The 19,842-nt window shown below is 48.3% G+C and overlaps 1 protein-coding gene across 4 annotated transcripts in view; it reads left to right on the plus strand.

Annotated features, from left to right (window-relative positions):
• PRKCB (protein kinase C beta) overlaps positions 1-19,842 on the plus strand; it is a 312,071-nt gene that overhangs the window by 167,739 nt on the left and 124,490 nt on the right. For all 4 annotated transcript variants that reach the window (XM_032603893.1, XM_032603892.1, XM_032603894.1 and 1 more), the window contains one exon: positions 894-1,022. In XM_032603893.1, the coding sequence (XP_032459784.1) occupies positions 894-1,022 (129 nt within the window). The remainder of the gene's footprint in view (positions 1-893; positions 1,023-19,842) is intronic.

A 19,842-nucleotide genomic window follows, 5' to 3' on the forward strand; every position in this document is an offset into this window, starting at 1 on the left:
TAGGGTAAACCAACCACCCCCTGAAAGAAGCACAGATGTACTACAGGAGTGTGGGAAGGGAGCCTGTATTTATCGTATCACACAAGAGACATGAAGGTCCGATTCAGTTCGCATACCTATTCCATTCGTCTTACCCTGCGTCTAATTCTTTTCCTTGCAGTTAGTTTTGGTGGATACTGTGCGGGCTTTGCTCAGGTCCCAAGATGATGCCCCTCCCAGGGAATGGTTCCTGGCAGGTGCAGGGGTGCAGAGGCCTGGTCCTCTTGTATCAGTTTGGGACAACTCTGAACGGTCACTGGAGGTCCAGAGCTCCCTTTACTGTCAGCCTCAGTGCATCCTCGTGGGCGAGCTCCTCCCTCCCAGGAGCCCTTGCGGTAAACCTGCTGGCTCACAACTCCCATTCCCAGACTCTTTCCACGGAAACCCACCTATGGGCCGTCAATATTTAAAAATCGGGAGATGTCACATACAAGTCAGGATTCCTGCTTAATCTTGAAAAATGGGGCGATCTCAGCAATTTGGGGCATGCACCCTGCATGGCTGCTCCTGAGTGCGGACACTGCGCTCCCTGGCCGGTCAGGTCCTGCCACACCCGCAGCGTCTCTCACTGCGTTACCTGCTGCCCGTGCCACTGAGCTTGGTGCCTCTGGCTTCAGAGCCGTCGAGGGTGCGCGAGGTGCCTCAGCCTTTCGGGAGGACGCACATGTTCCTCCTCCTTTGTCCGTCAGGGCCTGGGGTGGGGGGCGGGGGGCGGGGGAGAGTTGGAGAAGCCCTTCTGATGAGACCCGGGCAGGGCGGGCACGGCCGGCTGGTCTCCGCCAGCTTCGGAGGGAAGGAGGGGAACAGGCAGCCTGGACCAGCCTGAGCCGGGCACCCTCCCTCTGTCCCCGCAGCCTGCATGATGAACGTCCACAAGCGCTGCGTGATGAACGTCCCCAGCCTCTGCGGCACAGACCACACGGAGCGCCGCGGCCGCATCTACATCCAGGCCCACATCGAGAGGGAGGTCCTTATCGTTGTCGGTAGGTGGCGCTGGGCTCCCGCTCCGGTTCCGCTAGGTTCGGACCTGGCTGGACCGCTGAGTTAGGGGAGGGGAGGTTGGTGGAGGGATGGGCGGTGCAGGGGCGGGGCGAGAGGTGCGGTGACACACTGCCTTCCTCCCCTCTCCCCCCGCCGCCGGCCCCCATTACAGCCCATCCCCGCCGTAGGCATCCTTAGAGACTGCATCCCCGCAGGGTGAAGCTCTCAGCACCTCTGGTACGCTGGAGCTTAGAGCTGGGACACCAGCAGTACATTACTTTTCTCGAAGACCTCAAAGGAGCCAGTAGAGCAGACAAAATGCTGAACACCTTAATTTTATGGCACTGTACGTCCCTGGGGGCTTTCCATGTATTTGAAGTATTTCTTTCTTAAACCTGACGGTGGCCTCACTGGTCCCTGTTCTGGTATTCTCCCTATTTTTCGCACTTCTGAAATACTTCATAGTAATAAGAAAGAGGGATAATACAGCCTCTTATGAGAAGTGCAGCATGGTGTCTGTCCCTCCTAATGGAGCATTCACAAAATGCTTGGCTCTGACATGGGCAGCGCAAACAAAATGGAAATCTGTCTGTGCTGGATGGGTAACTGCTCAGCCATAAAGCTATGGTAAATGCGGCAATGAACTGGACCAGAATGGGACTAAGACTTTGTTTTTTTAAATTTATCTTATCTTATTATTATTATTTTATTTTTAATATATTTTTTGGCCACGCCGTGCGGCATGTGGAATCCTAGTTCCCTGACCAGGGACCAAACCCTCACCCCCTGCATTGGAAGCACGGAGTCTCAATCACTGGAGCGCCAGGGAAGTCCCCAGAATGGGACTAGAACTTTGAAGGAATTCTCCCCCAGAGGCTTGTGTCAAACTTCTTAGAATTTACAATTTGTTAATTTAAACAAGGTTTTTTGACTTGATATCTTAGGAAATTGATCATAGAAGGGATTGATTTTGCAAAAATTGGTCTGAGGCCCTGGAGTGGTTCAGCAGCTCTGAAGCACTGAGCCTACACCACATAAAAGTTGAAAGATAGCCCTGTAAAATATAATCCCTGTTTTAAACTGAGGTTCATGACACCCAGTGGGCTCTTATGGAACGTGTATTCCGTTGAATTGTTTTTTCCTCTGAAAGGAAGGCAATGGCTGACATGACTTCTTCCCAGTGAAATGCTCGAGGCTCCCCCGAGGAGGAAAAGCCTCACGAAAAGCTGGTTTCCCCACTGTCTAAGCTTCCTGGGCTGGAGGGGCAAAAATGAGACCCTGCTGCTCTCTACTGTTATTCTCTAGGAACTACACTGGCTCAGATGTTACTAGGGCCAGCCAACCTTCAAGGAACCCATTGAATGCACAGCGCTCAAAACCAGACCACAGCATAATGCTCTCAAGGTCCATCCATTGTTCCCACCACAAAAAAGAAATAATTATTGGAGGTGACAGAGGTGTTAGCTAATGCCAGGGATGTAATCATATTGTAATATACAAATGTATCAAATCAACACATCCGTACACCTTAAACTTACACAGTGTTAGATGTCAATGATATTTCAATTAAATAGAAAAGACTTACATGTTATCTCTTTCAGTGCTCAAAACAGCCTTGTGAAATATCTATTATACTTGTTTTATGAATGAAGATACTGAGGCTCAGGAAGTTGTGCTTCTGAGAGCTCACACCATTTGTAATCGTCATCATCATCCAGTTAGCTACATCAAAAGTAGCTAACATTTGAGTTTTTAAGTGTGTTAATCGCTCTGCAAAGCACTTTTGGCAATATCGTGTTTAAAAATTTTCAGTTAACTCTAGTGAGCTAAGTAGTAGTATCGTTCTATCAGAAAACAGGCTTAGAGAGTCACACACGACATCACCTAGGTCTGTTCACTATTGTGATATACTAGGTTACTTTTTGGTTTAGTTCCCTGCACTAACTCTCCCCCCATACCTTATTTATTCCCTCTGTGGCTTAGCTGCATTACCTCTTATGTGTGTTTCTTGGGCACTTTGTTTCACGTGGTACAATACAACGTCTCTTCCAATTCGAGGTCAAAGTCTTCCCCCTCAATCACAGATACACTGTCTTATATCTTGATCACAAGCTGATGATTTTCAGGCAATCCCAATGAGGGTGTGGTATATTTGTTTCCTAGAGCTACTGTAACAAAGTACCACAAACGGGTGGCTTCAAACAACAGATATTTATTCAGTCACAGTTCTGGAGGCTGGAGGCTAGAAGTCTGAAATCAAAGTGCTGGCAAGGTTGGTTCCTTCAGGAGGGCTCTGAGGGGAAGTCAGTTCCATGCCTCTCTCTTAGTTTCTGGTAGTTGCCGTCAGTCTTTGGGGCTCCTTGGCCTGTAGCTGCATCCCTCCAATCTCTGCTTCCATCATCACATGGCATTCTTCCCTGTGTGTCTCGGCGTCCAAATTTCCTCTTCTTCTAAGGACTCCAGGCATTGGATTAGGGCCACCCTAATCTGGTGTGACCTCATCTTGACTTGGTTACATCTGCAAAGACCTTATCTCCAAACAAGGTCACATTCATATGTATTGGGATTAGGACTTGAACACATGTTTTAGGGGATACAATTCAACCCATAACAAGGGGAAGGAAGAATAGTTAGGACTCCCTTAAAGTTAAGGACAGAATATCTGCATGTTCAGGGTTCTGCTAGCACTAGCTGAATAGCTACCAATATACTAAGAGCACTTTGTGGTTTCCCAAGTGCTTTGGTACTGGCTCATCCAATGGAGATAGTGGTGTTGCCAACATACGGAAGGGGAAACTAAGACTCGGTGAGGTTGGACAACTTGCCTGATGTCTCGTGCAGAGCAGGCTGAGCCCCTGGGCCTCCTGTCTGCAGGTCACTGTGCCCTGCTCTTGCCTCCTCACCGTTCCAGGCACGGTCAGTACCTGGTGTGGGATCGTTGATTGACTGATGATAGAAGAACCTGATGCTTTGACTGCAGTTCTCTAAACACAGAGCCGAGATGGAGATTTTTGTTCAAGTGATTTACTGGGGCTGCTCATAAGATAAGGAGTGAGGCTAGAGCAGGGAAGAGCTGAGTGAGAGTGTGTTCTCCATTGAAGACCAGCTATAGCTGGATCCCATGGAGTCCTGGACCACAGATTATAGCACAGGGTCAGTCCCCCCTCGAGGCAAGAGGGCTGTTCTGTTAGGGTCAGACACTGCTATGGGCTGAATTGTGTCCCCTTAAAATTCACATGTGGAAGCCCTAACCCAGTGAAATGGTGTTTGGGGATGGGGCCTTTGGGAGATAATTAGAGTTAGATGAAGGTGGGGTTCTTATTATGGGCTTGGTGGCTTTATGGCCACATGAGGGCACAGCAAGAAGGTGGCCACCTGCAAGCCAGGAAGAGGGCTCTCACCAGGAACCGAATTGGCCTGCACCTTGATATTGGACTTCCTGCCTCCAGAGCTGTGAGAAATAAACATCTGTTGTTTAAGTAACCCAGCCTGAGGTATTTTATTTCCGCAGCCTGGGCTGGCTAAGACGGTCAGTCTTTGCTCCAGGCTACTGGGATTGAAAGTGGGATGGTACCTCCCAGAATCCATGGCTTCTGTGAGACTGAGGGCAGCTATCTGGACATGGGGCAACTGTGAGCCATTAACAGCCAACACTCACGGTAGCCGGGAGCTGGTGCCCGAGTGGAGGGGAGCTGGCAGGGTCTGGGTCTCCTGGGTATACTCTGATCTCCCAAGCATCCTTCTGGTCTCGTTGTTGGGACTCCAGGCCCTCCTCCTTGATCTCAGCCAGACAGATCAGAGAGAAGAGAGCCCTTCCCAGGAGTGTGAGGCCAAACGTGACCTGTGGTGTTGAATCGCCCCACGTCGTTCAGACCGTAGAGGCCCGCCCCGTGTTGGTACTTTTGCCACTCAGCAGCCCAGGATGCCACATACTCTTTGAAATCCCACCATCTCCAGAGGCACCAGGCTACAGGTGCTTCTGAAAGATCTGAAGGTTTCCTCATCTCTGGCTCATGACATCCTGGCTTTATATCTGCTGTCAGGGGTCTTGCAGGTCAAACTCAGACGGGAAATCCAATCAGTTCTCTTTCTTGAAAAAGCTCATCACTGGTTTCTCATTGCCCTTAGCACAGACTAACTGTGACGTGGTAATCTCATTATCTATTCTCTGTCTTCTTGCTTTTCTTTAATCCTTCATCCCCTCCAGGCTGCCACCCACCATAGGACATCTGCATACTCTCTCCCCTCCATCTGGAGTGTTTGCCCTTTTGTCTTCTTTCAGCAGTTTACTCTTCCTCTTCCTGTAGGTCTCAGCTCATTCTTACAATCAAGGAAGCTTCCCTGGACCTCCCTTTATTGTAGACATTCATGGTATCCTGAACTTGAACTTGTATCAGTTGTGGTTTTATGTTGGGCTGATTAGTGTCTGACTCTCCCTCTGGGCTTTAAGCTGGGTGAGGGCAGGGCAGTGTCTGTCTTGACTCACCACTGTATCCCAGCACCTAGTGTGATGACATCACTAAATATTTGCGGAATCAGTGGATATATGTGTGAAGGAGATACCTCTAGAGGATCCTGATGGATACCAGAACTCACAGATGATCCCCAAATCAGTGCCTTCCACAGCGAGGAGCTAAATTTCAACAGATAATCCAATTCACACCGTAATCCTTAAAGAAGGAGACCACGCAGAAAATCCGAAGGACCAGGTCCAAGGTCAGCAGCAGGTATTACTGGGACTGGGACTCGCCCTTTGGAGCCATAACTACCCTCATTCCCTGGATAATGTAGAAAAGACACAGAACAGTGGGACTTGTAGAATCATAGGAAATCATGTGGACCTCATGACGCCCTGTGTTACCATGGATGGGAGGCAGTGCAATCAGAAGCCCTGATCGAAGTCGTAAAATGCTCCTGGAGGTTATGAAGCCCATGTCCTTGTATATAAAATACCCCTTTTCAATTCAGTATCTCCCTATTAACATAGCAACTAATACCCCATTATTAACATTTCCATCTACATTGCAGCAGTCTGCAAATCCTTAACCATATCCATAGTTCTATCTCACAAAAATTGGGGCTGTTCTTAAAAATAGCAGAGGAGCAATGTTTTGGATGTTTCTCTTTGGGACACCCATTCGGTGTTCTTACAATGTATTGTGTTGTACACAACCTTCTCAGACTGAAGCATCTCCCAGAAAGACTTAGGAACTCCCAATACTTTGTATTTAAATCCTTCCCAAGATCTGACATCCACACATCAAAAGCAGAAGAGCACCAGAGGAACATAAATCCTTGATGGGCTATTGGGAAAGGCTGAGGATTGCATCCACCTGTACACTAGGTTCCAAAAGAAGTTTTAAAACCATTCTTAGGAGAAAGGAAACTGATGTTGAGGGCTCAAAGAAGCCCCTCTTGTTATGTAAAGAACTGTTTCAAGGTAGAAAAGGTTCTGCCCATCACGGAGACCCTAACAAGGGGGGAAGAGTTCAAGGAAACCAACGAGGGCCCTTCTACTTGGGTATCTTCCTTCCATAACCAATAGGGCAGGACAAGACCAGAAGAGCAGAGGGCAGGCCTGGGTATGGTGTACCTGAGGGATGAGGTGGGAGGTGGGGGTAGTTTGGTGTTTATGTGTTTACAGTGTGAGAAAGGTGGCACGTTATAGGTAGGAAGGTGAGATGGGCTCAGGAAGGGCCTGACTACCAGGTTGTATCCATTGACAAATGAGATCTCATCTTTGCCCTCGGGGAGCTCACAGCTTAGTGGGAGAGCTAGACATAGATAATTATACTGCAATGTGGCAGATGGTGTGATGGTACCATGGGAACCCTCAGAGGGGGCACCTGAAGCTTCCTGAAGGAAGCCATGGCTGAGTTGAGTCTGTAAGATGTATAGGAGTTATCTGGGTGGAGCAAGCTTTGTGTCAGGGTAAATAAGAAAGTATCCGCTCTGTTTATTGAGTTCTTATTACACGCCAGGAGCTTTACACAGATCAACTCATTGATCTTCAGAACAATCCCCTGTCGTAGGTATTATTATCATCCCCATTTTACCTGTGAGGAAACTGAGGCACAGGGCTGGTTAACTAACTTTCCCAGAGTTGCACAGTAAGTGGTGAGGCTCGTATGTAAACCCAGGCAGTTCAGCTCGATGGCCCTCAGTCTCACCACGATGCTGCATTCCAGGCAGAGGGAAAATGGTGCACAAAAGCCTGGAGGCTGGAAAAATGGCAGGGGTTGAGGGAGGCTGTTAGCTGTTGAGTGTGACTTCCCTTCCCTACGTTCTAGTTATAAGCTCCTGTAGAATCTGTTCACTCACTCTGCCAATCATTCACTTATTCATTCAACAATAGGGATTGAATTTCCATTGTTTGTCAGGCATGTTCTAGACCATTGGGATACAACAGGGGGCAAGACAAATCTCTTTTCCTGGACAAACATCACAACCTAGGGTCTTGGCAATTCCCTAGGACTCTTGGAATTTTTTCTCATCTTTCTTCCTTTTGTTTGCCGTGGAGAATTTCCTTCTTGTCAGGTTACATTCACTGCCCTTCGAGTTTTTTTTTCAGACACGCTCTGTCCATTTCCTCTTTAAAACCTCAGAGGTTTGGGAATTTGGGACACAGAGCCAGAGTGACCTGAAGACTATTTCTGCTTTTTGGCCTGTCACATCCTTCCCCGAGCTAGCTCTCTGATTTTTTTTTTTTTTAAACATCTTTACTGGGGTATAATTGCTTAGCTCTCTGATTTAAGGGGAAAGGGAAGGAGGGAAGAAAAAGGAAATGTAATGAAGAAAAACCCAGACGGATTAATATCTCAAAATACTACCCAGCCATGCATCAGTTGCAGGGATATAAAATGACCACAAGCTATCCAGCAATCCCACTCCTGGGTGTATATCAGGACAAAACTATAATTCAAAAAGATAATCAACAATACTTCAATTAAAAAAAAAAAAAAAGACAAGCTAGGCCACTAGGGGGCAGGCTTTGCATTCAAAGCCATTCCTCCCCCCAAAATCTTTTTTAAATTTTTTAAATTGGAGTATAGTTGATTTACAATGTTTTGTTAGTTTCTGCTGTACAGCAAAGTGAATCAGTTATGCATATACATATATCTGCTTTTTAAGATTCTTTTCTCATGTAGGTCATTATGGAGTATTGTGTATTCTCGTGCTCTACAGTAGGTCCTTATTAGTTATCTATTTTATATATAAGAATCTCTTTCACAAGATGCCCAGATTTTGCAGAACAAAGTGAAACCACAACACCATCGCTGTCCGTAATGGAAGGTATCACAGCAACAGTTATCCCCTTCTCCCCCCCGTTAAACAGGTGAGTCACGGGGGCCCAGAAAAAGGAATAACTTCTCAAGGCCACACATCCTAGAGTGGGGATAGGACCCAGTTCTTGTGGATTTCCCCCTCCTTTATTATACTACTGGTTAGTATTTTTCCCCCAACATTTTATTATGAAAAATGTCCAGCATACAGCAAAGTGGAAAGAATTTTACAGTGAACAATCGTTTATCCGCCACCTAGATCCTGCCCTTAACATTTGCTTAATCACGTGTCCATCCATCTCGCTCTCCATCCATCAGTTTGTCTTATTTTGACACATTTCAAAGTAGATTGAAGACATCAATTCAGTTCCCCCTAAACACTTCAGCCTGCACACATCATCAACAAGAATTCAAAACGTATTTACAATTTCTTTAAACTTGTGAGGTAAAATTTACATACCATGAAATGCACACATCTTCAGTGTACAATGGCTAAGTTTTGACAGGTGTATTACCCTATCTCCTATCACATTAACCCTCTTTTTTTTTTCCGTACGTGGGCCTCTCACTGTTGTGGCCTCTCCCGTTGCGGAGCACAGGCTCTGGACGCGCAGGCTCAGCGGCCATGGCTCACGGGCCCAGCCACTCCGCGGCATGTGGGATCTTCCCGGACCGGGGCACGAACCCGTGTCCCCTGCATCGGCAGGTGGACTCTCAACCACTGCGCCACCAGGAGAGCCCAACCCTCTTTTTCTGATGTCACAGCTGCCGTTGAGGATCTGGTGAAAGCTGTGAACACCATTCTCAGAGCAATCCCCTTGTATGCCGACATGCATGCCCCGCACCCCCGCGGACTCTGGGAATTAGGGCGCCAGGGAACCTAAGATCTTTTAGATTATATTACACTTGATAGTTGTTAAATTTGGTGGGGGGGTGTGAATTGTAATGTAGTAAAATAGATTTGTTCAAACCACTTCATTGTGTACTCACTGGAGAGCACATCCCCTTAAACTTAGCAAGGCACCCATGTTATTTTGCTTCTCTTTAGTGTTTTTGTAATGAAGTTGAGTTAAATCCTATCTCTACCTATGGAACTCTAACCATCTTTCTCAATGCATTATAGATAGTTGTCTGCACACCGCTGAGGCCAGGGCAAGAGTCCCCTGCCCACCCTTCACGGGAAGCCTTTTGACTTGGGAGGTGGTAGTTGGTGTGTGGACACTGAAGGAGGTGGAGTTGACTTGAGAAGATGGAGGGAGCTAAAGTCTTTCTACCCAGTTTTCCTTTTCTTGTTCCCTGAGTGTTTAAGTCTTGTGAGAACTGTCAAGCCCAGACCGCTGTCTGAGGCACCCAAACCTCGAGATGTGCTGGGTACGCGGTCATTGTTCCAAAATGCCTGCTGAATGGCACTGGTGGGGGCCCTGCCAGGACCTGCAGGGCTGTGACTTGTTACCGCCTTTGGGGGAAGTGGTCCGACAATATCTATTAAAAACTATATACATATACACACTTTGACTCTCAAATTTCCCTTTTGGGAATCTATCCTATTGAAATAAATCACTAGCATCAAAGGAAATAACATCCGGAATAAGCATGTTTATTGATGTTTTCTTTGCAGTGGCAAAGAATTGGAATCAGCCTAATTGGGCTAATATCCATTTTATGAGGTATTACGCAGTTGTTGAAAACGTTGAATCAAATTGGGTGTGTGGGGCTTCTGTGTACCCTACGCAGGTACGTGGGGAGTTCCTTGCCTTTTGGGAGGTCTGAGGTCTTCTGCCAGCGTTCAGTAGGTGTTCTGTAGGAGTTGTTCCACGTGTAGATGTATTTATGATGTATTTGTGGGGAGGAAGGTGATCTCCACGTCTCACTCCTCTGCCATCTTGGAAGGTCTCTCTCTGTGTGCACTTTAAAATTCCGTACCCCTTGCTGTCAGACAATCTCAGTGAAACGGGATGCACCTCGTCCACTAGATGGCAGGCTTTACCTGCTCTGCTTCTGCAGGGACGGCCACAGGTGGAGGCTGGGTGGTTGTGTGCCTCCCAGCCCACCTTGGCCATGACATTTCGCCTGTCGTGAAGCTTTGGTCTTAGTATCTCAGGGGCCAGAATCCCCTTTTGTCGACCGCCTGAACCTCCCCACGTCCCCTGAAATAGTCCTCACGCAGCACGGAGCCCCTGGCTCATGGAAAATGACCAGAGCCCTTCTCTGCTGTGCCTTTGTCTCCTGCCGCAGGGGGAGAAGGCACACCTTGCTTTTCAGTCACTAGCTTCACCTGCTTTTCTCACTGACTTGAGGCAAGTCTGTACAGTGTAGTCCAATATACAGGCCAATATAGTCTGAGATCCCAGAGCTTGTGCAAGGGCTTTGGGGTCAGGCCTGGGTTCGAATCCTGCTTCCTCTACTTCTTCAGCAAACACTTGTCAGGTGCGTCCTGTGTGCCAGGCACCTTACCATCATGAACAAGACCACGCCTGCTCTTGTGTCCTGTGTTCTTTCTTTCTTTTTTTTTTTTTTAACGTCTTTATTGGAGTATAATTGCTTTACAATGGTGGGTTAGTTTCTGCTTTATAACAAAGTGAATCAGCTATACGTATACATATATCATCGCCATATCTCCTCCCTCTTGCGTCTCCCTCCCTCCCTCCCTATCCCACCCCTCTAGGTGGTCAGAAAGCACCGAGCTGATCTCCCTGTGCTATGTGGCTGCTTCCCACTAGCTATCTATTTCACATTTGGTAGTGTCTATATGTCCACGCCACTCTCTCACTTCATCCCAGTTTACCCTTCCCCCTCCCCATGTCCTCAAGTCCATTCTCTAGTAGGTCTGTGTCTTTATTCTTGTCCTGCCCCTAGGTTCTTCATGACCTTTTTTTTTTCCTTAGATTCCATGTTTATGTGTTAGCATACGGTATTTGTTTTTCTCTTTCTGACTTACTTCACTCTGTATGACAGACTCTAGGTCCATCCACCTCACTACAAATAACTCAATTTTGTTTATTTTTATGGCTGAGTAATATTCCATTGTATATATGTGCCACATCTTCTTTATCCATTCATCTGTTGATGGACACTTAGGTTGCTTCCATGTCCTGGCTATTGTAAATAGAGCTGCAATGAACATCTGTGTTCTTTCTGATGATGGGAGACGACCACTGAGCAAACAGAATCCTTTTTTATGTGATAAAGGTTATGAAGGAAATAAAATAAGGCCGAGGGCTAGCGCTTCCCCAGTGTTCTCATGTAATCCTATCAATAGCCCTGTGGGAGAGTTACTAATATCACATCCATTTTACAGGTGACGACACTGAGGCACAGAGAGGGAGGTTTATGACTTGCTCCAGTGCCACAGCTCCGAAGGGGTGGAGCTGGGACGTGAACCCATGTCGGTCCCAGAGCACGAGGCTCTTGAACACCACCTCTGTCCCTCCTTGGGGGTGGGGGTAACACCAGCAGCATCTCCCTTTTCTGAAACACTTCCTGTGTTCCGGCCGTGCCGCGGACGCACAAGCACCACTTCCGCTGTTAGAGTGATTCTCCCCAGGCCACCGAGGAGGAAGTGGGTACAGGGCCCGGCTGCCTTGCGCTGATGGAGACGTTGCTTCCCAGGGCTCCGTTTTCCCAGTACCCCCTGCTCGCCCATTTTTCTCCTCCAGGAGTGTTCGAGCCAGTATTTGCTGGGCTGTGAGGCTCATATGATGCCAGTCCTTCAGGTCAGCCTGCCTGTTTGCAGAAAGGCTGGCCTCGTTGGCCACGACCTGCGCAAGAGGCTGGCTGAGTTCCTAGGTTGTGAGAGGTGGACCAATGGGGAAAGCCTTCTCTTCAGACCTCACTGTGGTAGGGCCAGGGGCTCTCCCTTCCTGCTTGGAAGGTAAGGAATACCTGGCTGGCTCAGGAGGACAAGGTGAAGGTGGTGGAAGTATCCACCTCAGAGCCATGTGGCTGTGGGAATCCCACAGGCTGTGCGTACAAGCGTTTAGACCACCACCTGGGACATGCTCGGGGCGCCATACGTATTTGCCGCTAGTCTGGTCGGCGTGGTTTACCCAACCCTTTCCAAGTTCCCTGGCTGATTTTTGCTGCATTTGCCAAATTTGGAGTTTCCTGTTTAGTGAGCTTTTTATTTCCTCCCAAAGTGGCATGTTTTCAGGACATGGTTTCTTGGGTGAGAAGTTCAGCGTCTTGGAGACTGTAATGGGCAGGCAGAGAGAGGGGTCAGAGGCACCCCGGATAAATGCCAGCTGTTGTTTTCTGTCTTGTTACTACCCTCCTGGGTACCATATGTCCTGGAAAACTTACAACACTTAAGCTGCCTCTTTGATGAGGAAGTGAGGCATTTGGCTCCCCTGAAATGGCCCGAGAGGGGGTACCTGCCCAGCTGAGGAGTTCAGAGGACCTGGTTGCTAAGCCTGCCACTTTAAGACACTGTTCTGCTTATATATGCAGCCAACATGTACTGAGCACTTACTGTGTGCCAGGTGCTTTAAGGGAAGCATCGCATGTCGTGCTCACCTCCAGCCTTTGAGGTTTCACCCCCATTGTTCAGGTGAAGACACTGCAGCTTGGAGAGGTTAAGTAATTCATTTAAAGTTGCACAGTCACGAAGTGGCAGATCTACGGTTCAAAGCCGGGCTGATTCCAGAGCCTGTGTGCCTAACCTCTACCCCATCCTGCCTCCCTGGGTGCTCAAGTTGGTGGAACTGAGGGCATCCAGAAGGTGAGAGGGAGAGGGATAGAATAGAGTTCACAGCAGTATCTTGAGAAAGCGTTTTCACTTAAAAATAAAAAGGCGTTCAGGTTACACGGGGAAACATCAGGATACAAGGTGGTTTGAGCTTCTGGGAGGAACAGGTCTTCGTGGGAAAACCAGCTTCCCACCTGGATGGATGCTGGGCCTTGCAAGCCTCCCGTATCATTCAGAGAATCAAAGTCACCGAGCAGACAATGGAACAAGGGATTTACTGGAGGAATTTGACCTTACACAAGCTTGGAGAAGCTGGGGATGGGAACGGTGTGCTGGGAGATCAGAGGAGGAGCAGTGAGTGGTCCAGACAGGCAGGGTGCAGTTGGTTGGGAGTCCAGTAAGCCGCGCACGTCGGGCTACCAAAGGGTATATTAATTAACCTCGTGAAGCTTCTGCTAGTATCATCTCTTGGGTCACCCAGTACAGGTGTGCTGACAGCTTCTTACTCATTTGAAGACCGTTCTTGGGGGGGCCCCAGAATCCTTCAGTTCCCAGGTGAAGCTGCCCCAACTCCTTCAGCCATTTGCTATCTAATCCCTAAGCCACAAACCACAATTTCAAACACCACATGACAGAGCTGTGTGTCCCCTCACTAACATCAGCGGGTTCTAGAGAGAAGGGACTGTCTCTGGGTGTCCAGCCCTGGTGTGATTAGTGCAGGGGAATAGTGGCCTGGAGTGTAAGAGCTCCATAAAGGAGATGGCTGGAGGCATGGGCTCTGGATTGGCTGCTTTGCTTCTGAAAGATACACTTGCAGCTGATTTTATTATCTCTAGGAATTGGCTAGCCGTGGGAAGCGCAGTCTTTCTGGGGTCAGCAAGGCCCCAGATGTCAAAGCATCAGAAACACAGAAAGTAAAAAGCTGTGATTAATACATTTAAAACTTTTTATTTAATGGTATTATCAAACTCGTTTAGGTACAGAGTTTAAAAACCCCGTGTGCATTGAAGAGCCTCTGATAGAAAGCAGCGTCCCCTCTCCCACCCCCAGTTCCTCTCTTCAGAGTGGTGCTTCTGAGACCAGAATCACCCACAGAGTGTCCTACCCCAGGGATTCTGCTTCAGCAGATCTGGGGTACACCTGAGAATTTGAATTTCTAGCAAGTTCCCGGGAGATGCCGATGTATCATCCCTCCAGGGGACCATGTTCTGAGCACTACTGCCTTGGAGGACACCATTTGAAATTCTTTCTTCTTGTACTTGAGCTCTATGTTGTTTTTTTTTTTTTTTTGCGGTACGCAGGCCTCTCACTGTTGTGGCCTCTCCCGTTGCGGAGCACAGGCTCCAGACGCGCAGGCTCAGCGGCCATGGCTCACGGGCCCAGCCGCTCCGCGGCATGTGGGATCTTCCTGGACCGGGGCACAAACCCGTGTCCCCTGCATCGGCAGGCGGACTCTTAACCACTGCGCCCCCAGGGAAGCCTGAGCTCTATGTTTTAATGACATACTCTGTCACTCTTTCACTTCACTGCTTCATGGCTCCAACTTCCTGAGCCGGACTTAGCTCGCTGACACCGTCCCTCTGATGCCCTCCTCCACATACCTGCAGCACAGGTGTACTGCCACTTCTGGTTCTCTCACTCAGCAAAAGGGTCGTATTATCGAGCATCTTGTAGGTGTCAGGCACTGACTGCTCATTGAGATTTGCCTGAGAACAAGACAACCCAGCCCTCATGGAGCTTATATTCTAGTGCAAAGGCTCCACAGGCTTTCCCTGTTAAGGACCAGATAGACTTTGCAGCCATATGGTTGCTGTCACAGCTACTCAACATTGCCATTGCAGCATGAAGGTGACCACAGACCATATGTAAATGAATGGGCATGGCTGTGTTCTACTAAAACTTTCTTACAAAAACAGGTGATGGGTTGGATTTGGCCTGCAGGCTGCCGTTGGACCTCTGTTGTAGTGTGTGTGACAGACGATAAAGTAGGTAAAGAAGTAGAATATACAGTATGTCAGATGGTAAGTGTTAAGGAGAAATATAAAGCAGAAAAGGAGGATTGGGAGTATGGGCAAGGGGACAGGACTTGCAAATTTAGATAATGGTGGCAGGGGAAGTGTCACTGAGATGGGGACATTTGAGTAAAGAGTTTTGAAGATGAAGGAGGGAGTCATGCAGCTCCCTGGAGGAAGAGCATTCCAGGCAGAGGAACAGTCGGTGCAAAGGCCCTGTGGCATTAGCATGCTCAACAAGGTTGAGGAAGCAGCAAGGAGGCTCCTGAGTCTGAGTGGAGTGAGCCAGGGTGGGGAGAGCAGGAGAGGAAGGCAGAGGTAACGTGAAGGCAGCTGCTGAAGTCTTTGTAATCCCTCGGAAGGAATTTGAGCCACAATAATGGATTCCAGGAGTGTATTGTGGCTCTAGTAGTTTTAATCGTTCTTTGGTATTTGCGGAGATTGGTTCCAGGACCCCTGGTGGATGCCGAAGTCCACCGATGCTCAAATCCCTTAGAGTCGGCTCCCCTCCCCCACCCCTGTGTCTGGAAATACAGACAGCCAATTGTATATTTACAGCTCCATTTCTTGTTTCCTCAGTTATAAGTACCTCTTGATTTTCTGTTTTGTAAGAGGTACCAGGCATTGTACCAAGCACTTTTACATGCAATACATCATTTAATTCCTGTGAGACAGAGACTAATATTTTCTCCATTCTGTAGAGGAGGAAACTGAAGCTCAAGAAAGGTTAAGTGACTTGGCTAAGGCCACACAGCTAGTAAGTGCCAGAGCTTGGATCTGAACCCAGGTCTGCCTTTATTAGAGATGTTAGCACCCACATTATCCTGAGAGGCAACGCTGTAATCCTTCAGAGGTACTGGGGGAAACTGTGGGTTTTGGACAATAAAATGGAAAACCTTTGCCGAGGAGAGATGTATGTGCATCAGTCAAACAAAACAGGAACTATCCTGAGAGAGGGGAAATGTTCTTTTCTGTGGGAACTCTGACCAAATCTCTGACAGCTCATTTATGGGATGCTGGTGTAGTTTGACATTCATAGTACAAGACTTGCATGCAATTAGCCTGAATCATTCTAACACAGTTTCTTGAAAACATTTGGAATTTTCCCTGTCTGGCCTTGTGCATGATGTAACCATGGCTTTATTTAGTGGGTCATCCGTCCCAGAATAGTGCCATCTACATCTGCCCGCATCACTGTGGTCCGATTGAGGTCTTGTTTTCCTGGAGGGCCGAGACCGTCGTGTGGGCTTGCTTTGTGGACCCCCCTGTTTGTTCATTTGCACAAACATGATGGCAGAGCCTCTTTTCAGCGTGCGACAGTGTAAGCTGGAGTCCTGTTAAGTATGCCATGCAAATGAGATGCAAATGAGGGGACCGCCTTGGCTGGGTGGGGATGTCAGAGCTTTGGGGACTTCTGCCCGCCTCCTCGTCAGTAGGCTGATGAACCTGGCAGTTCCTTTAACAATCATCTTTTCGGCCCACCAAAGGGCTTTTAATGAGGGCAGAAGCTGACTACTCCTGCAACCCCTTCAGATACCTGGTGATTGGAAGCCGGAGAGACTGAGCGCTTTGCACGGGCTGTCAGACTCCCGAGTTATCATCAGCTGCTTGCTGGGCTCTGAGAAGGGCTGGGGCAGGAAAGGGAAATGGCGGTAACAGACTGCTATTGTCTGTTCCTCCTCCCCCTGTGGAGCTGCGTGACACAGTCTTGGATGGCTGGATTTGGGCTCTCACGCCAGCGTCCGTGGTCCTCACTGGGTGCCTGCCTCGGCTCAGAACATGGGCCTCCCCAGGGAATTGGAATAAGACCTAAGAGCCTGCCCCCCAAAGTTGAGGATCAATGATCCTTTGATTTTATTTCTTCTTCCAGTCTAACCTGCTGTCTTCGCTTGTAGCTTAAGAAATCCCAATCCAAGCAGCCTTTTGAAGCAAGGAAAGAAAAGTGAACAAAACCGCAAGAAATTAGGAAACAGTGGAGAAAGACACACGGGTATATTCACAAAGAGCCAGTAGACCCAAAGGATGCTCCCTGGTATCTTTCTGCTTATTTCTCCTAGTTTTGCAGGGACTTGTACAGTGCAGTTCCCTTGACAAAATCATTACCATCTCTCTAAATATAAAATGCACAAAGCAAGGGCCTCCTAAGTGCCAGGCACAGTGCAGAATTCTTTACCTGTATTAGTACATTTATTTAATCTCCGTTCACAGGTGGAGAAACTAAGACCCAGGGAGCTTAACTGACTCGCCCAAGGTCATTTGGCTAGGAGGTGGCAGAACTGACGTTTGATCCCTGAAGTCCTTAACCACTGTGACAAATTGAAGATTTAGGAATTGAAATGGTGACTTCAGCTGAGGGATGAGTGAGCTTTCACTATTTCCTCAGCCTTTCCATCCAGGCTTCCTCATGTCAGACTGACCTGGGCTGATCACTGTCTCTGCTCCTCATTAGCTCAAGAGGCAGCTCCTGGGGCTTGTGGGCTACAGGTTCCCCTAGATGGGGGTGATGGATGGGTAGGCAGATCCTGGGCTTGAAATGCCTTGTCTTCAGATTACTTTAGCAGGGATGCTGCCTGCCAGGTCTCCAGGGAGTGGGTTGTTCACTAAGGCTTGGGGTCTGAAAGTTAATGTGAAAGGCCTGTTTCCATGGCCTTGTTTCAGGCATTTCTTGGGTCCATGGCACATTGGCAGGGGGCCAGACTCAACCCTCATCCATGAGCACATTGGATGTGTCTTTCCCCAACCGTTTATAGCAGATATAATGGGGGTGATTGTTGCATTGGTGTTCATGGTCAGCACTCAACAGACGTTTGTTAGAAATGAAAATCTGAAGAAGACAACCTTGTCAACAGTGTCCTATAGCCATGGGGCCACATTTTGGATTCCTCTACCCCTGCCCGTCCCAAACAGGTATACTTTTGAGAAGGGGAGGACATTGGTGTTCTTTTGTCCCATTAGATCCTCATCACAACCCTATGAGATAATACCTATCCCTTTCCTACTATTATTCTGATTTTACAGACGAGGAAAGTGCAGCTCAGAGAGGTGAATTTACTTGCCCAAAGTCCCACAGCTAGTGAGCAGCGGGGCTTGAATTAAAATATAGATGTGACTGATTGTAAACCTAGGCTCTTAACGCGCAGCATTCCTGGGGAACACAAAGATATTTTCTTTGAGCCTCTCTCCCTCCCTCCCCCCACCCCACTTCCTTCCCTCCTTCCATTGTTCTTTGAGTCTCTCCGGCATGGGAGGCCATTTGCCAGACACCGAGAGGGCTCTGTGAATGAGTATGACCCCTTCCACACAGAGTATTTCACAACTTACTAAGAGAGCAAGGGAGAGAGAACCGACTCTATCAGGGGCCACGGGTGAAGTGATAACCCAGCTTGAAGACAAGTGCTGTGGGAAGGTGACTGCTGAGGAGAGAAGTATTCCACCCAGTGGGGCTGGGAAAGGCTTCAGAGAGGCAAAGGCAGTGGAGTTCGCTCTGGAGGGGAAGGACTAACCCCTGCTAGGACTCAGCTGGGAGCTTCGTCTGTTTCATACGTTGAAAGATGAATAGACGCCTTCATGGGCTTTGGCCTTCTGAAATCTACTGTTCACACCCAGCCAGAGGGAGCGTTCTCAAATGTAAATCAGACAGTGCCCTTCCCCTACCTAAACTGTTCTAAGGCTTCGCAGAGCTTTCCACTGAAATCCAGACAGACCCGTGGCCCTGCTCTGAGAGCCTGCAGGGGCTGCTTCTCTCTCTGAGCCTCTCCCTCCAACCTCATCTTCTTCCTTTGTCCTCTTGCCGTGATAGCCTCTTCGCTGCTCCCCCAAAAGAGTGTCCTTCCTTCTCGCACCTGCTCTTCCCTCAGTTGGATTGTTCTTCCTTGAGCTCTACATGTGGTGCCTCTGGTCACCCCTCAGTTGTCCACTCAAATGTTACCTTCTCAGAAAGGGCACCCCAGAGCCTTATCCAAAGAATGAATCCCCCCCCAGTCCCTGTACCCCATTACCCTAACACTGTCTTGGTATTTGTCCCGTGTTGTTATTATGTTGTTTATTTGTTTCCTTGCTTCTTACCTGTTTCCCTCCACTGGATGCAGGGAAGAGCCAGTCTTATTTTTCATACCACTGTGTGCTAGCGCCTTGTGTGCAACTGACATGTGCAGACGTACAGTGAATGTTTACTGAACAAGTGATTAAACAGGTGGAAAAGTGGGTTAAATGGTGAGCTGTCAGGATGAAGTGACTGCATGAGTGAAGACCCTGGGCCTGAAGGGCCATTGGATTTCTGGGGTGTTGAGACTACAGAGTGTATCTGTGAGGACAGATCGATGCCATATCACAGAAGAATTGTTCTTGCATCCTAGGGATTTTGGACGTTATTCGGTAGTTGATGAGCCATTTGGGGTGGTAGTTATCTAATCTAGATACCACTGGTGGCAGTGAAAGAGAAGGATCTCAGGAAGATGGATGAGGAGATGCACACTTGAGTTAAGGAAGTGACAACAGAAAGGGACAGATGAGAGTCAGTTGATGCGGAGAGTCAAGGAGAGGATGGAGGAATCAAGGATTAATTGAGATTTGTGGCTCGGGAAGGTGTGTGCATAGTGATAAGCAATCAGGATTAGAAGTCAAAGAAGCTCACTTGGAGGGAAAGGCGATGCTCTTGGGTTTGTACAAGCTGGGTCTGTGACGTTTTGGGCTCACGTGGGTGACTACGTCCAGTAGGTGGATCTATATATCCAGACACCCAACTGAGAAATTAGAGCCGAGAGCAGAGGTTCAGGCGTCAGTAGCCTAACAGTGGAGCCAAAGCTGTTGGGTGTGCCAGGTATTAGAAGGCGGGGAGTTGGAA

Source organism: Phocoena sinus, chromosome 15, assembly GCF_008692025.1.
Source record: "Phocoena sinus isolate mPhoSin1 chromosome 15, mPhoSin1.pri, whole genome shotgun sequence".
Lineage (NCBI taxonomy): Eukaryota > Metazoa > Chordata > Mammalia > Artiodactyla > Phocoenidae > Phocoena > Phocoena sinus.